The following is a 26,257-nucleotide window of genomic DNA, read 5'->3' on the forward strand; positions in this document are numbered from 1 at the left end:
TACTACCCCATTCCGGAGCCCAAGAATTTACCCACTGCACAATACTGCTTCTCTCCTCACTAATTGACTCCTCATAAGGAACTGTTGTGAACACCAAAGTCTCTCAGCAGATGTAAATAAACGTTATCTGGAAAGACCAACGAAGAACAAGTAATGGAGGGCACCAGGAGGCAGAAGCGACATCGCAGGGCTGACCGGGAGATTCTGCGAGATTCAAGATCTCTAATCCCCCGGTCTCCCAACTACCACCCGCCCCCGCCCCAAGCCTTTAATCGTCCCTACTGAGCCCCGCTTTTCAACCTCACTGGTCCTTGTTGGCCAATTTCAGAGCTGGAATAACGTTTAAATACAGGGGAAGAAGCCCAATCCGGGTATTTCCCAAATTAGCTTAGTCATTACTGGAGATGGGGAAAAGCCTTCTCTGGCCTTCTTCTACACCAGCCTGAAAGGACTCTACGAGATGGGAGCAAATGCCAGGGCTGCCCACTTGGCTTCCTCTAGGGCCTTAGGTGGAAGAGCCCGCCCCAGCAGCAAACATCCAGAGATAGGAGGCGTGGCTGGAGGCTCCCACCCCTACTACCCCGAGGGGAAGGTGGGGTAAGTGCAGGCGGGGCTGACTGCTTTAGTTGCCTTTCAGGGTCCGGGGGCAGGTGGGCGAGTTTTGTCCCGTGCCTTGCCTTTAAGCCAGGGTGCGATAGCAGTTTCAGTCGTCTGGGGAGAGGGGCTGGCCCGACCCACGTGCACAAACCCAATTTAACTGAAGGCATTGAGGGGGGGGATCCGAGTTCAGGCTTGGGGAGAGTAGCTGCCGGCGCACGTCAACGCCCGAGCTCCGCCGGCAGGAGTTCCTTACTCGCGTGGGTCCCAGGGCAGCCCGCCGTGGGCTCCCGGTTGCCATAGCAACCCCACGCGCCTGGCAGGGACGGCGCGCGCCGCGGGGCTTCACTACTACCGGAAGTGACGTGTTTCACCTGCCGAGCGAGGGCGGGGTGGGACCGGGCTGCGAGGTGCCGCCGCAGCCAGCCGGTCGGGAACGCGCGGGGAGCCGGGTGACTGAGACCCCGGGTGAGAGCCGCCTACCTGCAGTCGTCGCCCACAGCTGGGCCGCCACCATGGCGCTTCTGCGCTTCGTGCTCCTGTGCGGATTCGCGGGTGAGTGGGGGGCAGATCGGTCCCTCGGGTCTTTATTGCCTGGCCAACCCTGGGGCGCTCGCTGCCTGCGGCCACCCGGGAACAATGAGGCTTGGGGGAGGGGGCGGGCGCGACTCGGGGGCGCTGCGGCAGTGGTGGCGGTGCGCGCGGAATTGCACCGGGGTGATTTTGCCGGACCGGGCGCGCGAGCCCCGAAGGTGGGGCCAATGGGAGGGGAGCCCTGCGGGGCCGTGGGGTACCGGGGGGGGGCGTTGGAGTGGGGGACCGAACCCCGGGATGTGGGGCGGCGGTGAAGAGGGCTCCCCGGGCGCGGGTGGGTGGGCGCGGCGTGCCGGCTGCGCCTGGCGTCTCTCCCAGACTATTCTTTGCCGCGGGTGCGGGCTTTGCTTTATTTGCTCTTGCCCTTTCCCTTGTTAGCCGCGGTGTCGTTTCCATCGGGGTTACCCGGTTTCAAAAGCCTTGGGCGGCGAGTTTTCAGGTGTGGAGCAGTCCAAGCCAGGAGACCGAATTACAAACGCCATGATTAAATGGACACTGAGCTTTTCAGTGCCTCAGATCGTCCAAGCTACCTCTAGGAAAGAGGCGCTGAGCGAACTGTGGGCTGAGCATTCTTGGTCTCACGGAAGAGGCGAGCCCAGGCACGAGCTGTTAACTAGACGGTAACTCGACGAAGTGGACCGTGGAAAATCAGTAGATTCCTGCAAAAATGCAGTATTGATTTCTGCAGTCGCGGGGCAAAGTGCAAAGGAGAAATTAGTAACCTTGGTTTTGAGTTTATAATGTTTTGATTCATTTTGATGATAAGCTGACTTGTACAGGGAATTTCGAAAGGATTCGCCAAGTAATAATACATGTTCGACTGCGCCTTTCTCGGGAGGGGGAAAAGGGCATTTAAAACTGAGTGGACCAAAAAAAAAAAAAAAAAACTGAGTGGACATAAGGCATAATCGTTCGATATCTTTAAAAAACGGATTTGTTGCCATGTCCGTGCTTTAACCAACTGATATTGTTTTGTCAAAGTAAGCATTTTAGAACCAAAGGATTCATTAAACCAACCACAACAACAAAAAAATCCATCAGTGGGACCCTAGGAGGCACACTTTGTGTAGCCTCCGGAAGGATAATTTTTTTAAGCGCTCTAAAGCTGGATCGAGTGGCCCTTTCTGTTGGGATGGCTCTCTGCTTCCTGTTGAAATGTTAATTCCATTGTTGGATGCCCCAGCTGTAAGCATTACTCATGGGATCAACATTCTATTGACAAGTCTAATCTTCGATATGAGTCTATAGCGTTACCTCCACCTTTTTTAATACATATCATTTAGACATGGGTGAAATTTCCAAAGTAAAGCTTCCGGAAAAGCTAAGAGTCAGTAACCATTTTACATGATACGTTACGCCTTGTTTTGGTCAAGGAGTAAACTGAAGTAGAAGTTGAGAACATTGTGATCTCTGTGGGAAAAAATGTTTTAGCCTACATCCAGAGCAGAGAAGTGGAAGAACATAAACCATATAGAGGATTCCCCCGCCCCCCCCCCCCAGGGATATCAGGATAATTGTCTGGATTTCATTTTTTTCTGGATGCCTCACTTTGGTAGGCACAATCTCAACCTAGGATATTTTGATACATATAGAGTCATTCTGCTCATATACTGTACACTATGGTACAGTGAACATCTCTTTAAAGGACTGTTGTCTTCAACTAAACTATTTTACTTCAATTTTCCAGCTTAGGAAGCAACTCAAAAACTGTAATTGATGTATGGCTTTGGGTATTTCTTCAGATACTTCTTGACATCTTAGAAATTTATTGCCATGAACTCAGTTTGAGTGGTAACAGGATTGGATTGTACAATTGGCAAAACAAGGTGGAGGCTTACATATTAAAAATTGCAGTGCTATTAGTAGATCTTCCTCTAGAGCTGTCTCTATGTGGGTTGTAGAGTTTTGTGTCGTACTCTGGTTGCTGATGGAACACTTTTTGATGCGTTTTTATCGCCTACCTAGTAGCAAGTCGTACCACTAGTAATAGTAGTGTCAGTAGTGGTAGAGCAGTAGCAGTAGTAGTAAAAATAAAGCCTTGATTACACAGTTATTTTTTTTAAATAAATTTATTTATTTATTGGCTCTGTTGGGTCCTTGTTGCTGCGCGTGGGCTTTCTCTAGTTGTGGCGAGCAGGGGCTACTCTTCGTTGCGGTGGCTTCTCTTGTTGTGGAGCACGGGCTCTAGGCGTGCGGGCTCAGTTGTTGTGGCACATGGGCTCTAGAGTGCAGGCTCAGTAGTTGTGGCGCACAGCCTTAGTTGCTCCGCGGCATATGGGATCTTCCCGGACCAAGGCTCGAACCTGTGTCCCCTGCATTGGTAGGTGGATTCTTAACCACTGCGCCAACAGGGAAATCCCTGATTCCTTAGTTATTAAATGCCAGGCACTGTTCTGAGGGCTTTACATACACTTATTTAATGTACCTTGCAGCCCTAGAGGATATATATGTATTATAATGATCCCTACTGTACAAGTGGAGAAACTGAGGCATGAAGTGGTTGTATAACTTTACTTGCCAAGGTCACAAATTTCCTTCTGAATCCCTGCTCTTATCACTATGCTGCCACTTTCCTCTTTGATTACCTCTAATCAACATCTTAAATTTGTATCACTGGTTATCTGTCATTTATTAAGAACCTGCTGTTGGTTTGACCGTGTGCCAAGTACTGAAGGCTTTTATTATTAGCCTTTTAATTTCTTGATCTTAGTTGAATATTTTCAGGCCCTCTGCGAACATGAGGATCCAGGGCTTAGACTGGTGTTGTAAGCTTAAATGGCCCATGACCCAGCAGCATCATTGTCACCTAGGGATGACAGTGTCAAACCACTTGTTAGCCGTGCAGTGGCGGCAGGACCCTGTTCTCTGTGCTTCAGTTGCTGCTTGTGTCAAGAATGGGAATCCCACTATAGCAGTTGATATAGTGGGAAATGTTTATTGTTTTGCTTTACCTGGAGTTTTTTCCTTTACTTGAAAAAAATGAAGATTGTTAGATGTGAACTTTATCCCCTCCATATGCCTCTCTCTTAATTACATTCCTGTCATTATACCACCGCCAGGGCAAAAGTTGCCTCTTCTCCAAGGCAAGCCACCCAACATTGGCTCCTTACCCTATCTGTTGTGGGGTTTCCATAAAATTACCCAATATACCTCATTGCACTAGGTCAGAGGGCAGGGGCATTGCCTGTGCTTCTGTTCATTGTTGCATTCCCGGTGTTAGCTTGTGGCACCTGGCAGACAGCAAGTGTTCAGCAAATGTTGCACGGCTGAACGTTTTCAGCCTCTTTGCCAATAGGCCTATGTATATGATATGGCTCTCTTCAGTTATAGCTCTCTTTCCCTTCTCATCCAATAAAGATGGTCCTCCACTAGTGATCATTCCACTAGCCTTACTTCATTCCATTGTGAGAAGTTAAGCCTCTGCTTTATCTCTGACCTCATTATTCTGTCTCACCCACCTGCTTCAGTTGCCAAAGGTACCAATAACCACGTGCCAAATCCATTTATTTCTTGAGAGCTCCTTGACACCTATTTTGGTTCTTTCCTACTCTGTTAACTTGCCCTTCACTACCTTCTTCAATAGGTCCCTTAAATGCCAGCCTCCCCCATGATTTGACCCATAGCCCTCTTCTCAGTCTCCATCTTAAACCTGGGTGACTTCATCTATCCATCACTGTACACTCAGAATTGTTGCTAGTGACTTAAAAATGTTGCCAACTCACCTCTCCTTTGAATTCTGGGCCACTATTTCCATCTGCCTAACATTCGGCATCCCACCTGAATGCACTTGAGTACCTCAGGCTCTGCAGGTCCTCAACTGAACTTCCCATTAATTAACTGATTAAATGATCCAGTCATTCAAATATCTATGGCCTACTGTATACTATGGCTGTGCTAGATGCCCCTACAATAGTACAGGCGTTTGCAAGATGCAAAAGGTTTGGTGGAACGTTCCCAGCAGATGGAGATCTGAAAGGGTATGATGTGCCTTGGGTTCAGTGCGTATAAGGCATCTAACTAACACTTCTCTTTCTGATGTGCACCTGAGTCATTATAAGGACGTGTGGGGTGGAGCTTGAGAGTTTACATCTTAACAGGTTCCACATGACATCACTGCTGAGTACACTTTGAGTGGACAGAGACCCAGAGACTGTGCCGAGAGCTTAGGAGATGATCCCCCAAGAGTGGCACTGAGAAGCTTGTGGAGGTGTTAAAGAAGTGAGGTTATACACTGAGGTTTATTCTCTTGAATGGTGTAGAACTCTGCAGCAGTTCTGGAGGCAGGTAGGACCAATAGATCTAACACATTAATCCATCTGGGATGACCTGGACACAAGCAGTCCTTGTTGAAATACAGCAGAGTGGTGCTGGGCTTTCTCTTTCATCTGAAAATTGTTCTGAGGGAGATGCAGAGGAACCCGGTATCTGGTTGATTGAATGAGTGGCAAGAAAAAGTTGGAGGGAGCCAGTAAGATTTCTGGCTTGAGTGAATGATCATGTCACTAATCTATAGGGAATAAAGAAAGGAGAAGCAAGTTTCAGGGAGATGACAGTGAGCTTTGGACAAGTTGTATCTGTGGTGCCTGAGGGGAATGGAGGTGAAAGATACCCAGTAGGAAGACTTAAGCAAAGGACTGGATCTCAGGAGAGAGGCACAGATTGGCGATACAGAATTGAGAATCACTGCTGATAGGTGGCATCTGTGTCTGGTTAACCAGGAAAAGCAGGAAGGACTAGAAAAGAAGGTGAAATGTGATGCTGGGGAACATCAACATCTAGTAAGTAGGCAGGAGGTGAGGAACCCGGGGACAGTAAGGAGTGATGGAGAGTGCAGGAGAACTAGAGGATGAGGTGTCCCAGAAACTGATGAAGAAATGAGCCCAGTGGGTCTTACATTAGGAGATTATTGAGAACATTTGGGAAGTGATCGAATCCAGAGGGAGGACAGTACCTGTACTGAGAGTAAAGCTAGATTTTAAGAGATTGAAGAGAGGGCATCAGGTAAGTAGAGAATGAGAGATTACTTTGCACTTGCAGTTGGTTTAGTGCATGTTGCACATATGGCCTTCATTCCAGGGGACAGTAGCAGACTCCATGGGAGAAGGTAGAAGCCAGACGATAAGAACTCTTAACTTGTGTGTGTGTGTGTTTATTGAAGTTTAGTTGATTAACAATGTTTCAGGTGTACAGCAAAGTGATTCAGTGTGTGTGTGTGTGTGTATATATATACACACACACACTTTTTCTGATTCTTTTCCATTATAGGTTATTACAAGGTACTGAATATAGTTCCCTGTGCTATACAGTAGGTCTTCATTGTTTATCTAGAACTCTTAACTTCCAACCACCCAGACATAGAACCTTGTTCACATGATCATTCTTCTTTAAAACAGTGTATTCCTCTTTACACGCATTCCGGGACTCTGAACCCCTTGGCTTCCCAGGGGGTGTCACTGTCTCATCCCATCTCTTATGTAGGGATACCATCAACTTTAAAAATGCTTAAAAAAAAAAAAAAAAAGCTTAAATATCCCTCCTGACATGCCTTCAACCCTTATATCCCTCTTTCAGTACTGCCTGTCTCTCCTTTTCTCCACCGGATTTCTTGAAGGAGTTGCCTGCATTTGTTGACTCCATTATTTTCCTTCATATCCATTAATTCTTCCGCCCTTTGCAATCTGATTTTCACCCCCCTCAACTCCTGTGAAACTGCAGTGGCCGCTGTGGCTGCATCCAGTGGACATGTCACACCTTCAACCTCTTAAACCTCTTAGCGAGAATGGCTCTATTGACTAATCTCTTTCTTCCTTGAGCTGTTTCTCATTCTCCTTTGTGGGCCCACTTTCCTCCCTCTACTTAAATGTCAGTTTCTGGCTTCAGTTACCATTTATGTCCTTACAGCCTCCAGTCTGCTTCCTGTCTCACTCTCCCAAAGCTTTGCCCATAATGTCAAACCACTCACTTGACAACTATGCTTAGACTTCCCACAGGTACCACCAGTTGAACCTGTCTCCAAACCACTGTTCTCTCTCACATTAAATGGCATTTTCAGCCACCAAAATGCCCAGGCAAAAATCTGGGTACCTTACTTGACTTTTCGTATTCTCTCCCCAGCTTACACCCAGTTTCTAAGTCACTTGTGTCCCTCCAGCCACTCCTGGAGGGATACAGCGTACCTCAGTGTCAACCACCATCTCTTAAGATGGTTGAAGTAGCTTCATAATTGGTTTTTCATTGAGTGAGGAAATAAATGGGGAAAGATGTACTAGGCAGGAGTTTCTGTTTGTTGGCTTGAGAAAAGACCTGGAAGGGAAAGAGTATTTGAAGATCAAGGATAGGTATATCGTTGAAGAGTTGAGCAGGGCTGGGCTCGGCGTCCTGCACAGGCCAGCTTTGTGTGTGTCAGCCCTGCCATGCGTTCAGTATTGGAGTGAATTTATGTTACCACTCCAGTCTCATTTTAATCCCCTGCTTGCAGCCTGTTCTCCCGTCTCCCTTCGTTTCCGCCTTTCCTCTCTCATACTCAAATCATTATCAGGTGTAACTAAGTAAAGGCAAGAATTGAGACTGGGAGCTTTTGATTTGCTTCATTTGGTGGCCAGCAAGTAATGAATGTGAACGTTAAAATAATTTAAAAATTATTAAAGTAATTATTAAGGTAACCTGGAAAATAATTAAAAATTATCTAACTGAAATGAGCTTATGGCTTTATCTTACTGTCATCTACGTAGCATTTTTATTTCTATTTTTATTTATTTACGTATTTCGGCTGCGCCAGTCTAAGTTACGGCATGTGGGATCTTTAGTTGCGGCGCACATGCGGGATCTAGTTCCCCGGCCAGGGATGGAACCCAGGCCCCCTGCGTTGGGAGCTCAGAGCCTTAGCCACTGGACCATCAGGGAAGTGCCTCCCTTGCATTTTTTAAAGAAAACAAATCTAATGTTCTAGAATAATTGTTAGATTGGTTTTGGAATTAGATTGGTTTCTGTTAAGAATATGATGCTAAGGGGAAGTAAAGAGCAGTAGCCTTTTTTAGCCCTGGCTCCTTTATTTTCTACATAATTTCTTCAGTGGGGCTGAAATTACAAATGGTGGAGTGTGAGGGGGATGGGAGAACTTCACCTTGGCCCAGTGAAGTGGTCTGTACAGGAAGCTGGTAGTTTATGGTTTGGTGATCTCTTGGGGCTCATTTATTGATATTCTTTGTAATTTGTTCACTTTGTTGAATCCATTACTGTCTCCACGTAAAAGAAAATGGGAAGGAAGTTGAAAATGTTTCTGTATTCAGTGGCAAAATGGTGACTTAAAGGAACATTTACCTCTTTTGTGCTTTCCCACTGGTCTTTTCTGTAGGCTTTCCCTCCCCTGATTGACTCACCCTTTCTGGTTTCTAATAATGAGTTAGCCAATTAAAGTTTAAGCCTTAAAGGCCTTAGCTTGACTCAGCAGTATTTGCAGTTTATTTTAATTGGCAGGGTGCTGGTAGAAGAAAAGGTTATTGCCTGCCCTGTTGACAAAGGGAAGGTAGGATAAGGGAAGGAGATAGTAACAGTCTATTTTTAGGGTAGGTGTGAGATCAATGGCATGGTTCAGTTTGTCCTCTGATAGTTGGTGAGAAAAGGATTAATAGTCACATTAACCAATGTTTATACATACTGAGACAGTGCAAATTTCTTTACAGACTATTAAATCACTTTCATTCTTTCAAAGATATTTTACAGGTTGGAATGGGAATGACTTTGTTTCATTTACTTCCAAGAAATAAAACTTTAGATTTCAAGAAGAAGCAACATAACTAATCATGATTACTTTTTCACTTCCCTATCGTGTAACTGTATGTTCTGTGTATTTATTTATCTATCTATCTATTTATTTATTTATGGCTGCCTTGGGTCTTTGTTGCTGCACGCGGGCTTTCTCTAGTTGCTGCGGTGGCTTCCCTTGTTGCGGAGCACGGGCTCTAGGCACACGGGCTTCAGTAGTTGTGGCACGCGGGCTTAGTTGCTCCAAGGCATGTGGGATCTTCCCGTACCAGGGATCGAACCCATTTCCCCTGCATTGGCAGGCGGATTCTTAACCACTGCGCCACCAGGGGAGTCCCTGTGTGAGTTTTATAGATTTCTCCAAAGGAAGTATGGTTTGGCTGCACAGATAAAAATGCTGTCAAGGAATCTCAAGGAATATGCAGATACGGTGAAATGAAACGTGTTGAGCCACATCTTTGCTGAATTGTTAGAGTGACTCTAGTTGACCCTCCTCAGTCTCTCAGATGCCCCAGTGAAGAGTGCTTTGAACTCTTGAATACCAGACTATTCCCATGGGGGTTTTCTTTAATGGACCAGACAAAAACTTCAAGTGTTTTGTGCCCTGGATAGTTCTACAGTAAGAATTGAGAAGACTCTTTAACCTACTTGGTTGTACACTGTGAAATCTGATACTTTTAGAATGAGCTGGTAACTCTGGGCTAGAAAAGTGATCTTACTGTGTTTTTAAAGATAGTTTCACATGCATCTAATTTGAATCCACTCTCCTGACAGACTATGGGTAGGAAGGACACATTTTTTTTTTTAAAATAAGGAATCAAGTTGTAAAGCCAAGGCCTTAAGTTCAATAAATTATGGCATTGGTCCGGGACAGTGCTGTCCTAGTAGAAACATATGTCATTTAAAATGTTCTGGTAGTCACATTTAAAAGTGAAAAGGAAAAGGTGAAATCAATTTGTATATATTTTGTTTAACCCAATATATACAAAATATTAATTCCATATGTGGTCAAATTGAACATCAGTAAGATTAATTTTTTTTTTTTTTTTTTATACTAAGCCTTCAAAATCTGGTATTTTACCTACAGCACATCTCAGTTTGCACTGGCCACATTTCACGTGCTCAGTAGCTGTGTGCGGCTAGCAGATACCCTTTTGGTCAGCACAGGTCTAGAACTTGGAGCTTTAGTTCCAGAACATTCCACCATATTTAGTTTCAGAACATTCCACTAACTAAAATAGCATGGGTGTGGTGTGCCATCAAAACAGCTTTGTCAAATGGAAAGTGCCTTTGGAACTGCTCTCATGAGATTTTATCTAAAATAATTATTTGTGTCACAGTATTCCCGTTGACAACAAGTTAAATAAAGTCTCGTGTTATTTAGTTTCTTGTAATCATCAGAGCATTTGTTGCACACAAAATTATATCAGCTGTCCTTTTTTGGTAGTTATATTTTAGGTATAAGGTAGAAAAAACAAATATATGGACAAAAATAATATTTTTGGCTTGCCTATGGGGGGAATAAATGCATTTATGGAGAGATTGAAAGTAAGGATAGAGTGGTCCCTGGTGATGGTTGCTAGGAGATTTGAATTCATTTTGGGATATTAGAAAGGAAATCATGCCAAGATTGAGGCAATCTTAACAGTTAGACATGCTTACAACAGGGTTTTTTTTTTTAATTTTTTATTGTAACTAACCTTTTCTTTATTAACTTCAGTATTTTCCATAAGTAGATAACATTTGCTTGCTTTGCTATTATGTCTCTTTGCTTTTTTTTTTCATGTGATCTCATCTTTATAAGACACTTCACCTGAGTTTCTTTGCTTTTTTTTTTGTTGTTTTTTTGGCCAGGTACTCACTTTTCCTGTTTCATGTTAATTAAAGGAAGAAAAGAGAGCCTGAGGTTTTTTTTGAACAAGGAGGCAAAGGCAGATTTCTTAAAATGAAGCAATACATGTTATTTTATGAAGGTGATGAAAATATTCACTATGGCAACAGATCTGCTTTACCCATAGTGCAAAATACCCTATCTGCATTTGTTTTGCCAGAGACTTCTGAAATTAGCATCTCTGTATTAGAGAACATGGGGAAAATAATATACTACATAGATTGAAAAGAGGCTGAGACTTAATTTTTTTTTTAAGGTTTAAAAAAACAAAACTTTTATTTAGAAAGGCTGAAATGATTGCATGCTAATTTGAACAGATAGGTTGTATAAGAAAATTCCATTTTTGATACCCTCCAAGAGTTGGATTCCATTATGTGTGCTTTGCTCTTTCTTTAGACCTCTTAACTTCAGACTGGAGTTGAACAGAAATGTGGCTTACTCCTTTCCCCTCAATTCACTGAGAACTAATTTTATTTATTTATTTATGGAAGGGTTTTCTTTTTTTTTAAATTAGTTATCTGTTTTATACATATCAGTGTATACATGTCAATCCCAACCTCCCAATTCATCCCCCACCCCGCTTTCCCCCCTTGGTGTCCATACGTTTGTTCTCTACATCTGTGTCTCTATTTCTGCCTTCCAAGCTGGTTCATCTGTACCATTTTTCTAGATTCCACGTTAACGGAATATAGAAATTCCATGCTGACTTACTTCACTCTGTATGACAGACTCTAGGACCATCCACATCTCTACAGATGACCCAAATTTCGTTCCTTTTTATGGCTGAGTAATATTCCATTGTATATATTTACCACATCTTTATCTATTCGTCTGTCAATGGGCATTTAGGTTGCTTCCATGACCTGGCTATTGTAAATAGCGCTGCAATGAACATTGGGGTGCATGTGTCTTTTTGAATTATGGTTTTCTCAGGGTATATGCCCAGTAGTGGGATTGCTGGGTCATATGGTAGTTCTATTTTTAGTTTTTTAAGGAACCTCCATACTGTTCTCCAGAGTGGCTGTATCAATTTACATTCCCACCAACAGTGCAAAAGGGTTCCCTTTTCTCCACACCCTCTCCAGCATGTGTTGTTTGTAGATTTTCTGATGATGCCCATTCTAACTGGTGTGAGGTGATACCTCATTGTAGTTTTGATTTGCATTTCTCTAATAATGAGTGATGTTGAGCAGCTTTTCATGTGCCTCTTGGCCATCTGTATGTATTCTTTGGCCCATTTTTTGACTGGGTTGTTTGTTTTTTAATTTTTTTAAAAATAAATTTATTTAATTAATTTATTTAGGCTGCGGTGGGTCTTCATTCTGCACGCAGGCTTTCTCTAGTTGCAGTGAGCGGGGGCTACTCTTCGTTGCGGTGCATGGGCTACTCATTGTGGTGGCTTCTCATTGCAGAGCACAGGCTCTAAGTGCGCGGGCTTCAGTAGTTGTGGCACGCGGGCTCAGTAGATGGGGCTCACGGGCTCTAGAGCACAGGCTCGGTAGTTGTGGCACACGGGCTTAGTTGCTCCGCGGCATGTGGGATCTTCCCAGACCAGGGCTCGAACCCATGTCCCCTGCATTGGCAGGCGGATTCTTAACCACTGCACCATCAGGGAAGCCCTGTGCAAAGGTCCCATTTGTTTATTTTTGTTTTTATTTCCATTACTCTAGGAGGTGGGTCAAAAAATATCTTGCTGTGATTTATGTCAGAGTGTTCTTCCTATGTTTTCCTCTAAGAGTTTGATAGTGTCTGGCCTTCCATTTAGGTCTTTAATCCATTTTGAGTTTATTTTTGTGTATGGTGTTAGGGAGTGTTCTAATTTCATTCTTTTACATGTAGCTGTCCAGTTTTCCCAGCACCACTTTTTGAAGAGATTGTCTTTTCTCCATTGTATATCCTTGCCTCCTTTGTCATAGATTAGTTGACCATAGGTGCGTGGGTTTATCTGTGGGCTTTCTATCCTGTTCCATTGATCTATGTTTCTGTTTCTTGTGCCAGTAGCATATTGTCTTGATTACTGTAGCTTTGTAGTGTAGTCTGAAGTCAGGGAGTCTGATTCCTCTAGCTCCTTTTTTTTCCCTCAAGACTGCTTTGGCTATTTGGGGTCTTTTGTGTCTCCATACAAATTTTAAGATTTTTTTGTTCTAGTTCTCTAAAAAATGCCATTGGAAGTTTGGTAGGGATTGCATTGAATCTGTAGATTGCTTTGAGTAGTATAGTCATCTTCCAATCCAACAACATGGTATATCTCCATCTGTTTCTGTCATCTTTGATTTCTTTCATCAGTGTCTTATAGTTTTCTGAGTATAGGTCTTTTACCTCCTTAGGTAGGTTTATTCCTAGGTATTTTATTCTTTTTGTTGCAATGGTGAATGAGATTGCTTCCTTAATTTCTCTTTCTGATCTTTCATTGTTAGTGTATAAGAATGCAAGAGATTTCTGTGCATTAATTTTGTATCCTGAAACTTTACCAAATGCATTGATTAGCTCTAGTAGTTTTCTGATGGCATCTTTAGGATTCTGTACGTATAGTATCATGTCATTTGCGAACAGTGACAGTTTTACTTCTTCTTTTCTAATTTGTATTCCTTTTATTTCTTTTTCTTCTCTGACTGCCGTGGCTAGGACTTCCAAAACTATGTTAACTAATAGTGGTGAGAGTGGACATCCTTGTCTTGTTCCTCATGTTAGAGGAAATGCTTTCAGTTTTTCACCATTGAGAACAATGGGTTCTCTCTTGCTGTGGGTTTGTCATATATGGCCTTTATTATGTTGAGTTAGGTTCCCTCTATGCCCACTTTCTGGAGAGTTTTTATCATAAATGGATGTTAAATTTTGTCAGAAGCTTTTTCTGCATCTATTGAGAGAATCATACGGTTTTTCTTCTTCAGTTTGTTAATATGGTGTAGCACGTTGATTGATTTGTGTATTTTGAAGAGTCCTTGCATTCCTGGGATAAATCCCACTTGATCATGGTGCATGAACCTTTTAATGTGCTGTTGGATTCTGTTTGCTAGTATTTTGTTGAGGAATTTTGCATCTATATTCATCAATGATATTGGTCTGTAATTTTCTTTTTTTGTAGTATCTTTGTCTGGTTTTGGTATCAGGGTGATGGTGGCCTCATAGAATGAGTTCGGGAGTGTTCCTTTCTCTGCAATGTTTGGAAGAGTTTGAGAAGGATGGGTGTTAGCTCCTCTCTAAATGTTTGCTAGAATTCGCCTGTGAAGCCATGTGGTCCTGGACTTTTGTTTGTTGGAAGATTTTAAATCATAGTTTCAATTTCATTACTTGTGATTGGTCTGTTCATATTTTCTATTTTTCCTGGTTCAGTCTTGGATGGTTATACCTTTCTAAGAATTTGTCCATTTCTTCCAGGTTGTCCATTTTATTGGCATAGAGTTGCTTGTAGTAGTCTCTTAGGATGCTTTGTATTTCTGCAGTGCCCATTGTAACTTTTCCTTTTTCATTTCTAATTTTATTGATTTGAGTCCTTTCCCTCTTTTTCTTGATGAGTCTAGCTAAAGGTTTATCAATTTTGTTTATATTCTCAAAGAACCAGCTTTTAGTTTTATTGATCTTTGCTATTGTTTTCTTTGTTTCTATTTCATTTATTTCTGCTCTGATCATTATGATTTCTTTCCTTCTACTGACTTTGGGTTTTGTTTGTTCTTCTTTCTCTAGTTCCTTTAGGTGTAACGTTAGATTATTTATTTGAGAGTTTTCTTGTTTCTTGAGGTAGGATTGTATTGCTATAAACTTCCCTCTTGGAACTGCTTTTGCTGCATCCCATAGGTTTGGGATCGTCCTGTTTTCATTGTCATTTGTCTCTAGGTATTTTTTGATTTCCTCTTTGATTTCTTCAGTGATCTCTTGGTTATTTAGTAGTGTATTGTTTAGCCTCCACGTGTTTGTGTTTTTTACGTTTTTTTTTTCCCTGTAAATGATTTCTAATCTCATAGTGTTGTAGTCAGAAAAGATGCTTGATATTTCAGTTTTCTTAAATTTACCAAAGCTTGATTTGTGACCCAAGATGTGATCTAGCCTCGAGAATGTTCTGTGTGCACTTGAGAAGAAAGTGTAATCTGCTCTTTTTGGATGGAATGTCCTATAAATATCAATTACATCTATCTGGTCTATTCTGTCATTTAAAGCATGTGTTTCCTTATTAATTTTCTGTCAATAATCTGTCCATTGGTGTAAGTGAGGTGTTAAGATCCACCACTGTTATTTTGTTACTGTCAATTTCCTCTTTCATAGCTGTTAGCATTTGTCTTATGTATTGAGGTGCTCCTATGTTGGATGCATATATATTTATAATAGTTATGTCTTCTTGGATTGATCCCTTGATCATTATGTAGTGTCCTTCCTTGTCTCTTGTAACATTCTTTATTTTAAAGTCTCTTTTGTCTGATACGAGAATTGCTACTCTAGCTTTCTTTTGATTTCCATTTGCATGGAATATCTTTTTCCATCCCCTGACTTTCAGTCTGTATGTGTCCCTAGGTCTGAAGTGGGTCTCTTGTAGACAGCATATATATGGGTCTTGTTTTTGTATCCATTCAGCAAGCCTGTGTCTTTTGGTTGGAGCATTTAATCTATTCACATTTAAGGTAATTATCGATATGTATGTTCCTATTACCATTTTATTAATTTTGGGGGGTTTGTTTTTGTATGTCCTTTTCTTCTCTTGTGTTTCCCACTTAGAGAAGTTCCTTTAGCATTTGTTGTAGAGCTGGTTTGGTGGTGCTGAATTCTCTTCGTTTTTACTTGTCTATAAACCTTTTGATTTCTCCTCAAATCTGAATGAGATCCTTGCCGGGTAGAGTAACCTTGGTTGTAGGTTCTTCCATTTCATCACTTTAAATATATCATGCCACTCCCTTCTGGCTGTAGAGTTCCTTCTGAGAAATCAGCTGTTAACCTTATGGGAGTTCCCTTTTATGTTGTCAGTTTTTCCTTGCTGCTTTCAATAATTTTTCTTTGTGTTTAATTTTTGTCAGTTTGATTACTATGTGTCTCGGCGTGTTTCTCCTTGCATTTACCCTGCCTGGGACTCTCTGCGCTTTCTGGACTTGGGTGGCTATTTCCTTTCCCATGTTAGGGAAGTTTTCGACTATAATCTCTTCAGATGTTTTCTCAGGTCCTTTCTCTCTCTCTTTTCCTTCTGGGACACCTGTAATGTGAATGTTGCGTTTAATGTTGTCCCAGAGGTCTCTTAGGCTGTCTTCATTTCTTTTCATTCTTTTTTCTTTATTCTGTTCTGCGGCAGTGATATCCACGGTTCTGTCTTCCAAGTCACTTATCCGTTCTTCTGCCTCAGTTATTCTCCTATTGATTCCTTCTAGTGTATTTTTCATTTCAGTTATTGTATTGTTCATCTCTATTTGTTTGTTCTTTAATTCTTCTAGGTCTTATTTAAACATTTTTTGCATCTTCTCAATCTTTGCCTCCATTCTTTTTCCCTGGTCCTGGATCATCTTCATTATCATTATTCTGAATTCTTTTTCTGGAAGGTTGCCTATCTCCACTTCATTTAGTTGTTTTTCTGGTGTTTTATCTTGTTCCTTCATCTGGTACATAGTCCTCTGTCCTTTCATTTTGTCTGTTTTTCTGTGATTGTGGTTTTCGTTCCACAGACTGCAGGATTGTAGTTCTTTTTGCTTCTGCTCTCTGTCCTGTGGTCGAGACTTAATTTTAATCAGAAATGAAATTTGAGTGCTTTCCTGAGATGAGTATGTCTGTGTGTTCGTGAGGGGTGGGGGGAACGGGTGGGCCACAATCCAATTCATCAAATACTTAGAGAAAATCTATCTGTATGTTCACATTCTTAACTCCTCCCCGCTTTGGTTTTACATCATAATTTACACTTTCCCTGGTCCTGATTTATAAGTTATATGTTAAGTTCCTCATACAGAATCTCAATCCCTGTGGGAGAAGTTTGGGGGGTAAATAAATAATCTGTACATGTGGGTGAGACATTGTAATAGGTGCTTCAGGAGATACGAGGAAGATGCCATTCCAGTACTATTGGCATGCTTCAATCTGGAGGAGGGAGACTGACACTTATTCTTGAGTAAAATAAAACAAATAAGTAAGTAAATAAGGCAGAGCAGGGTACTAATTTGAACAGATGTGTTATGTGATGTAAAACCATATGGTTTTCTGATTATTCTCTTGGGGACCCACTGGCTTCTCCAGATCATTTTCCCCCTTCACCTTGTGTACCAACCCTTCAGCCCACTGCTTATGCCAAACTTCTGGTTGTTTCCCCACACTGACCATGAAATGCCCTGCCTCATACTCACCCCCCCCACCCCCATCATAGCATTATCTTGGTATTTTAGGATTCTTGTCCTACAGTTCACTTTTCAAACATCTTTACACCACATTTCCTTGATCCCTCAAACACAGTGATTTTCTGTGCATTTCACTTAGGCAGTCCTCTCCTTACACTTGGTTCTTCCTTTGAAATCTTGAACTCTATTGTCACTATTTCCCAGCTTTGTCAAATTTTCATCACACCTTGCTGTCAGTGAGATCTCCAGGCCCTTACCCACTTCCACCCTGCTTCTAGTCTTCCAGTTACTTTAAAACCAGAATTTCTTCACAAATCCTGCATCCCATAGTCAGATTTCAGCTCCCATCCCTGGTGTGGATCAATCCTACGGGCCAGTTTCTTTGCTTCTGCTCATGGACTGGGGTGCACAGCTGGAGAAAAAGTGCACATGCATAGCTGCATACATTAGGGAGACTGTTCTTATTTTCCCATTTGGCTAGACTTTTTTTTTCAATTACATTTATAAAACATCAGAACGTTTTATATACACATACTATATACACACACACACACACACACATATATTTACACATACACACATATATATATATTTATTTACTGTTTGGCTGCACAGCGCAGCTTCCAGGGTCTTAGTTCCCTGACCAGGGATTGAACCCAGATCCCGGAGTGGGAGCGCCGAGTCCTAACCACTGGACCACCAGGAAATTCCCAGAACATTATATATATATATATATTTTTCTTTTTATTTATTTATTTTTGGCTGTGTTGAGTCTTCGTTGCTGTGCATGGGCTTTCTCTAGTTGTGGTGAGCAGGGGCTACTCTTCATTGCGGTGCGCAGGCTTCTCATTGCGGTGGCTTCTCTTGTCATGGAGCATGGGATCTAGGCGCGCAGGCTCCAGCAGTTGTGGCTTGCGGGCTCTAGAGCGCAGGCTCAGTAGTTGTGGCACACGGGCTTAGTTGCTCCGCGGCATGTGGGATCTTCCCGGACCAGGGCTCGAACCCGTGTCCCCTGCATTGGCAGGCGGATTCTCAACCACTGCACCACCTGGGAAGCCCAGAACATTATATTTTTAACAAAGACAAAATAAAAATAACTTTTCTGCCTCTAACTCCTTCAGTTCTTTTTAAATTCATTTTTAAATAGACCTTCTATTTGAAGTATGACATTCATACATAGAATAGCATGCAGTTTAGAGCATTATTTACCAGTTTACAGGTGAGAACATTATCACAAAGCAGACCCATCTATACAGTTATCACTCAGATCAAGATTTATTACATAACCCGCAACTCAGAAGTCCCCTCATGCCCCCTGCAGTCACTTCCTTCACTGTCTTCTGATTTCTAACAGTGTAGATTAGTGTTGACACTTTATATAAATGTTATACAGTATAACTTTTTCTCCCTAAGCTTCCTATCATGCTTGTACAATTATTCCTATTGTGTAGCTCTAGTTTATTCATTTGCTTTGCTATATGGTATTGCATTGTGTGACTGTACCACGGTTGATTTACCCATTCTACTGTCTTTGTAGCCATTCAGCAAGCCTGTGTCTTTTGGTTGGAGCATTTAATCCATTCACGTTTAAGGTAACTATTGATATGTATGTTCCTATGACCATTTTCTTAATTGTTTTGGGTTTGTTTTTGTAGGTCCTTTTCTTCTCTTGTGTTTCCCACTTAGAGAAGTTCCTTTAGCATTTGTTGTAGAGCTGGTTTGGTAGTGCTGAATTCTCTTAGCTTTTGCTTGTCTGTAAAGCTTTTGATTTCTCCATCAAATCTAAATGAGATCCTTGCCGGGTAGAGTAATCTTGGTTGTAGGTTCTTCCCTTTCATCACTTTAAGTATATCATGCCACTCCCTTCTGGCTTGTAGAGTTTCTGCTGAGAAATCAGCTGTTAACCTTATGGGAGTTCCCTTGTATGTTATTTGTCGTTTTTCCCTTGCTGCTTTCAATAATTTTTCTTTGTCTTTAATTTTTGCCACTTTGATTACTATGTGTCTCGGCGTGTTTCTCCTTGGGTTTATCCTGTATGGGACTCTCTGCGCTTCCTGGACTTGGGTGGCTATTTCCTTTCCCATGTTAGGGAAGTTTTCGACTATAATCTCTTCAAATATTTTCTCTGGTCCTTTCTCTCTCTCTTCTCCTTCTGGGACCCCTATAATGCAAATGTTGTTGCGTTTAATGTTGTCCCAGAGGTCTCTTAGGCTGTCTTCATTTCTTTTCATTCTTTTTTCTTTAGTCTGTTCCGCAGCAGTGAATTCCACCATTCTGTCTTCCAGGTCACTTATCCATTCTTCTGCCTCAGTTATTCTGCTATTGATTCCTTCTAGTGTAGTTTTCATTTCAGTTATTGTATTGGTCATCTCTGTTTGTTCTTTAATTCTTCTAGGTCTTTGTTAATCATTTCTTGCATCTTCTCAATCTTCGCCTCCATTCTTATTCCGAGGTCCTGGATCATCTTCACTATCATTATTCTGAATTCTTTTTCTGGAAGGTTGCCTATCTCCACTTCATTTAGTTGTTTTTCTGGGTTTTTTCTTGTTCCTTCATCTGGTATATAGCCCTCTGCCTTTTCATCTTGTCTATCTTTCTGTAAATGTGGTTTTTGTTCCACAGGCTGCAGGATTGTAGTTTTTCTTGCTTCTGCTGTCTGCCCTCTGGTGGTTGAGGCTATCTAATAGGCTTGATGGGAGGCTCTGGTGGTGGGTAGAGCTGACTGTTGCTGTGGCGGTCAGAGCTCTGTAAAACTTTAATCCACTTGACTGTTAATGGGTGGGGCTGGGTTCCCTCCCTGTTGGTTGTTTTGCCTGAGGCAACCCAACACTGGAGCCTACCTGGGCTCTTTGGTGGGGCTAATAGCAGACTCTGGGAGGGCTCATGCCAAGGAGTACTTCCCAGAACCTCCGCTGCCAGTGTCCTTGTCCCCACGGTGAAACAGAGCCACCCCCCGCCTCTGCAGGAGACCCTCCAACACTAGCGGGTAAGTCTGGTTCAGTCTCCCCCAGGGTCACTGCTCCTTCCCCAAGGTCCTGATGTGCACACTATTCCGTGTGCGCCCTCCAAGAGTGGGGTCTCTGTTTCCCCCAGTCCTGTCAAAGTCCTGCAATCAATTCCCACTAGGCTTCAAAGTCTGATTCTCTATGAATTCCTCCTCCCGTTGCCGGATCCCCAGATTGGGAAGCCTGACATGGGGCTCAGAACCTTCACTCCAGTGGGTGGACTTCTGTGGTGTAAGTGTTCGCCAGTCTGTGAGTCACCCACCCAGCAGTTATGGGATTTGATTTTACTCTGATCGCGCCCCTCCTACCGTCTCACTGTGGCTTCTTCTCTGTCCTTGGACATGGGGTATCCTCCTTGGTGAGTTCCAGTGTCTTCCTGTCAATGATTGTCCAGCAACCAGTTGTGATTCTGGTGCTCTCGCAAGAGGGAGTGAGAGCACGTCCTTCTACTCTGCCATCTTGGTTAATCTTCTCCAACCCATTCTACTGTTGATGGACATTTTTTCCCTCCAGTTTTCTGCTGTTGTGAAAAATGCGGCTGTGACATCCTCAGGCATTTGTTTTAGTGCACATGTACATACAGTTCTCTAACTATGACTGGCTTTCTGGGGTCTTATAGATTATACATCTGTGTAGCTTTAGTTGATGCTGCCAAACATTTTCAAAAGTTAACTGTAGGACTTCCCTGGTGGCGCAGTGGCTAAGAATACGCCTGCCAGTGCAGGGGACATGGGTTTGAGCCCTGGTCTGGGAAGATCCCACATGCCACAGAGCAACTAAGCCCGTGTGTCGCAACTACTGCGCCCACACGCCTAGAGCGCGTGCTCCCCAGCAAGAGAAGCCGCCGCAACGAGAAGCCCACGCGCCACAACGAAGAGTAGCCCCCACTTGCCACAACTAGAGAAAGCCCACACGCAGCAGCGAAGACCCAGCACAGCCAAAAAAATAAACAAACAAAATAAACACACACACACACATAAAGTTAATTGTACCAGTTGACACTCCCATCAATAGAGATGAGAGTTGCTCCACATCCTCATCATAGCCTTTTTTCATTTTGTCTGCTCTGGTGGGTGTGTAGTGCCACATCATTGTAGTTTTCTTTTTAAAACATTTTTATTATGGAAAATTTCAAATAAATATGAAACTAGAAAAAAAAATGGGATAAACCATATATCTTTGCTCAGCTTCATCAGCTATCAGCTCATCTCCGTTGGACTCGTGGTACCATTCTGCAGTCCTTTGATTCTAATCCCATTCCTCTTCACATAGTTCAGACTTGAACCAGTCTCCAAAAACCCCTCTACCCACATTTTTTTCTGCCTCTTTTATTCTAAGTAAATGCTCTGTGCCTCCTTTGTCACAGAGGAAATGTCCTTCCCTCGAATCTTATTTAAAGTTGTCTTATCCCCTGTTTTCTAGGTCTCGTTGTCTCCTGGGGTCTTGATCCTTCACTCTCTGAATGTTCTGTTCTATGTATTTTAACCTCCCATTCTATTTGCTCTTTCCTTTTGAGTTATAAACATGCTCTACATTTCTTATTTTGAAACAGCCTTTCCTTGACCACACAGCACACTGCTATCTCCTACTCTTGGGAGCCATGTTCCTCAAAAGAGCAGTCATTTTCTGTCCCTGCTCACATATTTCCACCTCTGTAGTTAGAAATATCCCATTGCACCCTCCCCCAACCCCAAGCCTTCAATAAATCAGATTTGGCCTAGGTCACCAATGAGGTTCTGATTGCGAAACGTAGTAGATACATGTCAGTGTCCTTTATTTACATCACAGATTTTGAGTTCTTCCTATATGGAAGGCTCTGCTTAGTGTGACGGATAAAAGATTAAGACACTTTCCCAACGCTACATGAATTTATTTCTAGTAGGAATGACAGGCTTGGAAGATGACAGTCAATTGTCATACTGGATACTCTCTAATTTATTTATTTATGTTTGGGTGAAGTAGAAAAGAACAGCTTTATTGCTTTGCCAGGCAAAGGGGGCCACAGCGGACTAATGCCCTCAAAACTATGTATCCCCACCTGGAGGAGGTAATGAGGAGTTTTATAGTAAAGGTTCAAAGAGGAGGGCATGGTCAGCTCATGGACATTCTTCTGATTGGTTGGTAGTGAGGTAATTGGGAGTCAGCATCATCGACCCGGTTCCAACTGGTCTGTTTGTATGCAGCACACAGTTAACTTCTATGTGGTAGGGGTTTCAGTATCTGGTCTCAGGACTTAATGAACCTCAGGTTCTTGATGTCTCATCGCAGAAAATTCAGTGAGAGACAAAGTGATAGGATAGGTAAGAAGTGGATTTATTGAGAGAGAAACACACTCCGCAGACAGAGTGTGGGCCATCTCAGAAGACCAGAGGGTCCTGGATACTGCTTATTGAAAGGATGATACCAAGTTGTGCTGGAACTGTTCTAAGAGCTTTACATGCATTATTTTATTTAATTCCTATAAGGAAGTAAGCATTGTTACTGCTAATTCCCATTTTACAGAAAAAAACTCTAAGACTTTATTTGGCTGTGTTGGGTCTTTGTTGCTGCCCGTGGGCTTTCTCTAGTTGTGGCGAGTGGGGGCTACTCTTCGTTGCGGTGCGTGGGCTTCTCATTGCCGTGGCTTCTCATTGTGGAGCACAGGCTTCAGTAGCTGTGGCTCGCAGGCTCTAAGAGCGCAGGCTCAGTAGTTGTGGCACACGGGCTTAGTTGCTCCGCGGCATGTGGGATCTTCCCAGACCAGGGCTCGAACCCGTGTCTCCCGCATTGGCAGGCGGATTCTCAACCACTGCGCCACCAGGGAAGCCCCAACGTTAATACTTTAAAAGGCTAGAAACTTGCCCTGGCTAAGCATTTGGTAAGCTCAGTTTGAATTTGAATGGAGATCTGACTTCAGAGCCGATGCTATTTGTGGGCAGAACTGCTTGCATAATTCAGTCTGCTCATATGTCAGAAATGTCTGCACTTGCTGTGAGGTGAACTCAGAGAACTGTCGCTACTGCCTTTGAGTTGTGCAAGGAGGGGAGGGGATGGATGTTGGGGGAAGGCTTCTTGTTGGTTGCTTGATTGATGGTCATATGTAGGACATATTTAGATCTGAAACAGATAATTTACTAACACCGTTTATTTATGTTTGAGCCCTAGAGAAACAACATGTCCAAAGTGATAGAGCTTTTTTGTGACAAACTTGACAACAGATCCTGGTCTGGTATTTATTTCTCTGTTTAAAAAAAGGGTCCACCCAAACTCCTGAACCATGTGCTACCTAAAATGCTGTCTTCTTGGAAATCTAGTATAGGAGAGGAATAGTGTAAATCCTGAACCCTCCTTCCATCAAGGTGATTGGAATGGGGTCTAATAACTTACTGTTTTACTTTGTAGTGATTTTTAAAAGGATATGTCTTATGTCCAGGGCTGTTGACTGGTGGACTTCTACTTGCAGGACGAGTGTGGCTTGGGAGCCAATCTGCCTAGATTTGTATCTTGCTCCCATAGTAGCGTAGATACCTCTCAGTGTCTCTGTTTCTTCACTGTAAAATCGGGATGATCTTAGTACCTCTCTCAGAGTTGTTATGAGGCTTGAAAGAGTTAATATGTGTAAAATATTTTGAGAAGTGCCTGGCACATAATAGGTATTCAGTCATTGTTAGTTACTATTTATGGTTAAGGTGATGGTTTCCTCATTTCCGTCTCAGTTTATTTCCTGGGCACTTGCTTTTTGATTTCTCACTTGGGGTGGGGAGCTGAGAATTGATATTTTAAAAACAGCATAGAAAAAAACAGCATTAAGTAAGTATACTTAATGTCATTTCTCATTGTTATTATCTGACTGTAAGTATTATTTTCCTAGCTCTAAGTACATATTAACATCCTGTATTGAGTAACACATGGGAATTAAACAAAAACTCCTAGACAGCAAAGAGCGTAATTTCTATCTACCTTCTGGTGTTTTCTTCTCTTCCCCAGCAATATTTAAAGGCCTAGTTGGGGTAGTTAACTAGTGTTAACATACTTAAAGTGTTTTTCTTTTTCCTTTCTAGAAAGAAACACTATTTAGGTGAATTTTAAACATTGCTAATCCCAAAAGAACTCCCTGGTGAGAAGGAAATTGGCAGATTTGTGTTAGGGTCAAGGAAATGGTCTAAATAGCATGGCAGTTGCATTTTTGCAACATTTAAAACAGGGTTTAAAGTATCCCAGTGACTTGCTTGCTAACCCAGACATCTGATGTGTAGTATTTGTTGTCAAACACACACAACAAAATTATACTTGTCATGATCAATCCCTTAAACATACCACTTCCTGATTTTTCCAGTTTATTTTTTAACATTGTTCTCATGAATTATTATTGAATGTTACTGTGTTTTTATGTAAGGTTCCTGAATTCTATATTCTGAATTAAGCAGGACAATTGAACGTCTTCTCTATTTAAAACAGTAACCTCTATGACATACTTTGACATTTCTCACAAAAGTCAATATCAAATACGTTCTTTGTAACAATTGACATGAAGGTCATCATAACATACCCCTTTTCAAGAAACCAAAGAAATATGCAAGACTTCTGGAATGTGGAGATTAACCAAGATGGCGGAGTAGAAGGACGTGCTGTCACTCCCTCTTGCGAGAGCACCAGAATCACAACTGACTGCTGGACCATCATTGACAGGAAGACCCTGGACTTCACCAAGGAGGATACCCCACGTCCAAGGACAGAGGAGAAGCCACAGTGAGACGGTAGGAGGGGCGCAAGCAGAGTAAAATCAAACCCCGTAACTGCTGGGTGGGTGACTCACAGACTGGCGAACACTTATACCACAGAAGTCCACCCACTGGAGTAAAGGTTCTGAGCCCCACGTCAGGCTTCCCAACCTGGGGGTCAGGCAACGGGAGGAGGAATTCCTAGAGAATCAGACTTTGAAGCCTAGTGGGAATTGGATTGCAGGACTTTGACGGGACTGGGGGAAACAGAGATCCCACTCTTGGAGGGCACACACAAAGTAATGTGTGCATCAGGACCCAGGGGAAGGAGCAGTGAGCCTGGGGGAGACTGAACCAGACCTACCTGCTGGTGTTGGGGGGTCTCCTGCAGAGGCGAGTGGTGGCTCTGTTTCACCGTGGGGATAAGGACACTGGCAGCAGAGGTTCTGGGAAGTTCTCCTTGGCGTGAGCCCTCCCAGAGTCTGCCATTAACCCCACCAAAGAGCACGGGTAGGCTCCAGTGTTGGGTTGCCTCAGGCAAAACAGCCAACAGGGAGGGAACCCAGCCCCACCCATCAACAGTCAAGTGGATTAAGGTTTTACTGAGCTCTGACCCGCCACAGCAACAGGGAGGGAACCCAGCCCCACCCATCAACAGTCAAGTGGATTAAGGTTTTACTGAGCTCTGACCCGCCACAGCAACAGTCAGCTCTACCCACCACCAGAGCCTCCCATCAAGCCTCTTAGATAGCCTCAACCACCAGAGGGCAGACAACAGAAGCAAGAAAAACTATAATCCTGCAGCCTGTGGACCAAAAACCACAGTTACAGAAAGATAGAGAAGATGAAAAGGCAGAGGGCTATGTACCAGATGAAGGAACAAGAAAAATCCCCAGAAAAACAACTAAATGAAGTGGAGATAGGCAACCTTCCAGAAAAAGAATTCAGAATAATGATAGTGAAGATGATCCAGGACCTCGGAATAAGAATGGAGGCAAAGATTGAGAAGATGCAAGAAATGATTAACAAAGACCTAGAAGAATTAAAGAACAAACAAACAGAGATGACCAATACAATAACTGAAATGAAAACTACACTAGAAGGAATCAATAGCAGAATAACTGAGGCAGAAGAACGGATAAGTGACCTGGAAGACAGAATGATGGAATTCACTGCTGCGGAACAGACTAAAGAAAAAAGAATGAAAAGAAATGAAGACAGCCTAAGAGACCTCTGGGATAACATTAAACGCAACAACATTCGCATTATAGGGGTCCCAGAAGGAGAAGAGAGAGAGAAAGGACCAGAGAAAATATTTGAAGAGATTATAGTCGAAAACTTCCCTAACATGGGAAAGGAAATAGCCACCCAAGTCCAGGAAGCGCAGAGAGTCCCATACAGGATAAA

At 42.7% G+C, this 26,257-nt stretch overlaps 1 protein-coding gene across 1 annotated transcript in view; it reads left to right on the forward strand.

The window, feature by feature from the left end:
• The first annotated feature begins 969 nt into the window (after positions 1-969).
• CXADR (CXADR Ig-like cell adhesion molecule) overlaps positions 970-26,257 on the forward strand; it is a 59,672-nt gene continuing 34,384 nt past the window's right edge. The window contains exon 1 of the mRNA XM_059921384.1: positions 970-1,152. Within this exon, the coding sequence (XP_059777367.1) occupies positions 1,113-1,152 (40 nt within the window). The 5' untranslated portion in view covers positions 970-1,112. The remainder of the gene's footprint in view (positions 1,153-26,257) is intronic.

This window comes from Balaenoptera ricei, chromosome 4 (assembly GCF_028023285.1).
Source record: "Balaenoptera ricei isolate mBalRic1 chromosome 4, mBalRic1.hap2, whole genome shotgun sequence".
Classification (NCBI taxonomy): domain Eukaryota; kingdom Metazoa; phylum Chordata; class Mammalia; order Artiodactyla; family Balaenopteridae; genus Balaenoptera; species Balaenoptera ricei.